Raw genomic sequence first — 2,272 nt, forward strand, 5'->3', positions numbered from 1 at the left:
AATCTACTACTATCTAGTGTGTGAAACCTCGGGGAGGGCAACTGGCCCCCGACCCCCGCCCTGTTAGAGCATAAGAGCGACATAAGGGAGCGCCCGATGCCTAGTCTGACGCTCTGTCCTCTTGTACATAGGTGGTGGAATCCGTTGTCCAGAATGGGGGTTGGGGGGTCAGCAGCCCTCCCCCATGACGGTATTACGGGGGCACGGCCCCCCTGCATATGACTGTATTGACAAACTGTATATTCATATTTCAGTCTGAAATTTCCCTTGCTAACGGGGCCAATATTATGGTTAGTTGGGTTAGAGGAGGAGGAGAGGGGGGTGTTCGCGGCATAATTTGTGTAACCGAGAAATCGATACCACTATGTCGAAGATTTTCTGAACATTTACCAATATCTCGCTGTTTACAGTCCAGTATTAAGTACAATGAAGACACAACTCGTTACTTCGATACATTTAGTTTGGGGTTACTTCACGCGGCCCAGGGCCCACGCCGGTTAGGGAGAAACGGCGATCGGAAGGGGGCCGATTTGGGTTCACGCAGCGATTAGTGTGCAGTTTGTGCCGTTAGGATAGTTCGTTCGTGCAAGTTCTGTTGCAAGCTTTTGCCCCCCCCTCTCGTAATACGAAAGAATAATCCGTTGTAAGTGGCAACCTTGGCACTCTGGGAATCCACAGTTTTCCCGCACTGCATGTGTCATCAGCCGGTGCATGGCGTAATGGGCGGTAGGCAATGTAGATACGGTGGGCGTATGTTATTAGGGTTAGACTTCATGGTACAGTGACCTCTTATCTTGTGCTTCCGGCCTAACCTTTCCGGTCATTGCCCGCGCCTAGACGGAAACACGAGGGCGGCTGTGTCATCATTGGAAGGGGGGGTACGGGTAGGGAGGGCGGGAGGTGCTTCTCACTACTCCTCTGACCCCCCCCTCCCCCCTTTTTTAAAGAAATAGATAAATTGGATTGTTTCACTTTAGGCATCCTCATTTCAAAATTAGGCAGTTGACATGTCTTTCCCTTCCTGCGCTTTTGTTTCACCGATCTATTAGGCTTTTAACTTCTCCCACGTTCTTTAGCAATCGGAGTTTTACCTTTTTCTTTCTTTCATTTTCTCTTCGAATGGGAGATTAATAATAATAGTCATTTTCCCAGGCACATAAATTAGGCCGCCATTATCCAGTCCGTTATCTCGGTTAACTTTACGCTACGGTATTCTGTAAAGAAATGCCCAGAGTAAAAACAAAATTAATTTGTCCACCTCGTCGCGCCGGTAACATAGAGAACTCGTTTCAGCAGTTCATTGTGTTTGCCATTTGTATTGGTAATTTACTCCTTTTCTGCTAATTCTCTTCTCCCTGTCCTCTTCTCCTTTTCCCTGTCCTCTTCTCCTTCTCCCTGTCCCCTTTTCTCCTCCCTGTCCCCTCTTCTCCTCCTCCCTGTCCCCTCTTCTCCTCCTCCCTGTCCCCTCTTCTCCTCCTCCCTGTCCCCTCTTCTCCTCCTCCCTGTCCCCTCTTCTCCTCCTCCCTGTCCCCTCTTCTCCTCCTCCCTGTCCCCTCTTCTCCTCCTCCCTGTCCCCTCTTCTCCTCCTCCCTGTCCCCTCTTCTCCTCCTCCCTGTCCCTCTTCTCCTCCTCCCTGTCCCCTCTTCTCCTCCTCCCTGTCCCCTCTTCTCCTCCTCCCTGTCCCCTCTTCTCCTCCTCCCTGTCCCCTCTTCTCCTCGTTTTTTGCTTTTACAAACTCTCCATAACTTGAAAACTATACCTTTTTCCTCATGAAAGCCCACACCCGCCGCCTCTCCCGGTGCGCCCGTCCTTGCACACGCGCCCTGGATGTGTAGAGTAAATCGCTTGAGAAGCCATGCACTCGGCCCGATAACAAGCACTTGTGAACTGAACGAGATTAGAGGTTGGCGAGACTGTTCTTTTTGGCTGATAAGAAACCACGCGTTGACTCCTGGTTTTGCCACTGAACTTGAAGTAAAGCGACGTGTGCTTGTTGGCGATAGATTGTCTTGGTTTGTATTCGAGGGGGGGTTATTTAATTACTTGTGTGATAGGTTACGGGAATTGGATATGTAAGAAGTAATGATACTGGACATGTAATTTGGTTAAAAAGTAGAATTATGATAATGTCCTAAAGACTGTAGGAAACGGTGGAACAATTCTAAATGATCTGAGAGACATAATTCAGCTTCGTGTATCTTCCCCCCAGAGGCCAACAGCGTCCGTGCTCGGATGATGCGTCCTTTCCGAAATGCTGGCACTGGACCCAACG

At 49.6% G+C, this 2,272-nt stretch overlaps 1 protein-coding gene across 1 annotated transcript in view; it reads left to right on the plus strand.

Annotated features, from left to right (window-relative positions):
- LOC119593778 (low-density lipoprotein receptor-related protein 2-like) overlaps nucleotides 1-2,272 on the plus strand; it is a gene marked incomplete at its 5' end in the record, with an annotated part of 22,640 nt that overhangs the window by 689 nt on the left and 19,679 nt on the right. The window contains 1 exon segment of the mRNA XM_037942802.1: nucleotides 2,210-2,260. Within this exon segment, the coding sequence (XP_037798730.1) occupies nucleotides 2,210-2,260 (51 nt within the window).

This window comes from Penaeus monodon, chromosome 32 (assembly GCF_015228065.2).
Source record: "Penaeus monodon isolate SGIC_2016 chromosome 32, NSTDA_Pmon_1, whole genome shotgun sequence".
NCBI classification, from domain to species: Eukaryota; Metazoa; Arthropoda; class Malacostraca; order Decapoda; family Penaeidae; genus Penaeus; species Penaeus monodon.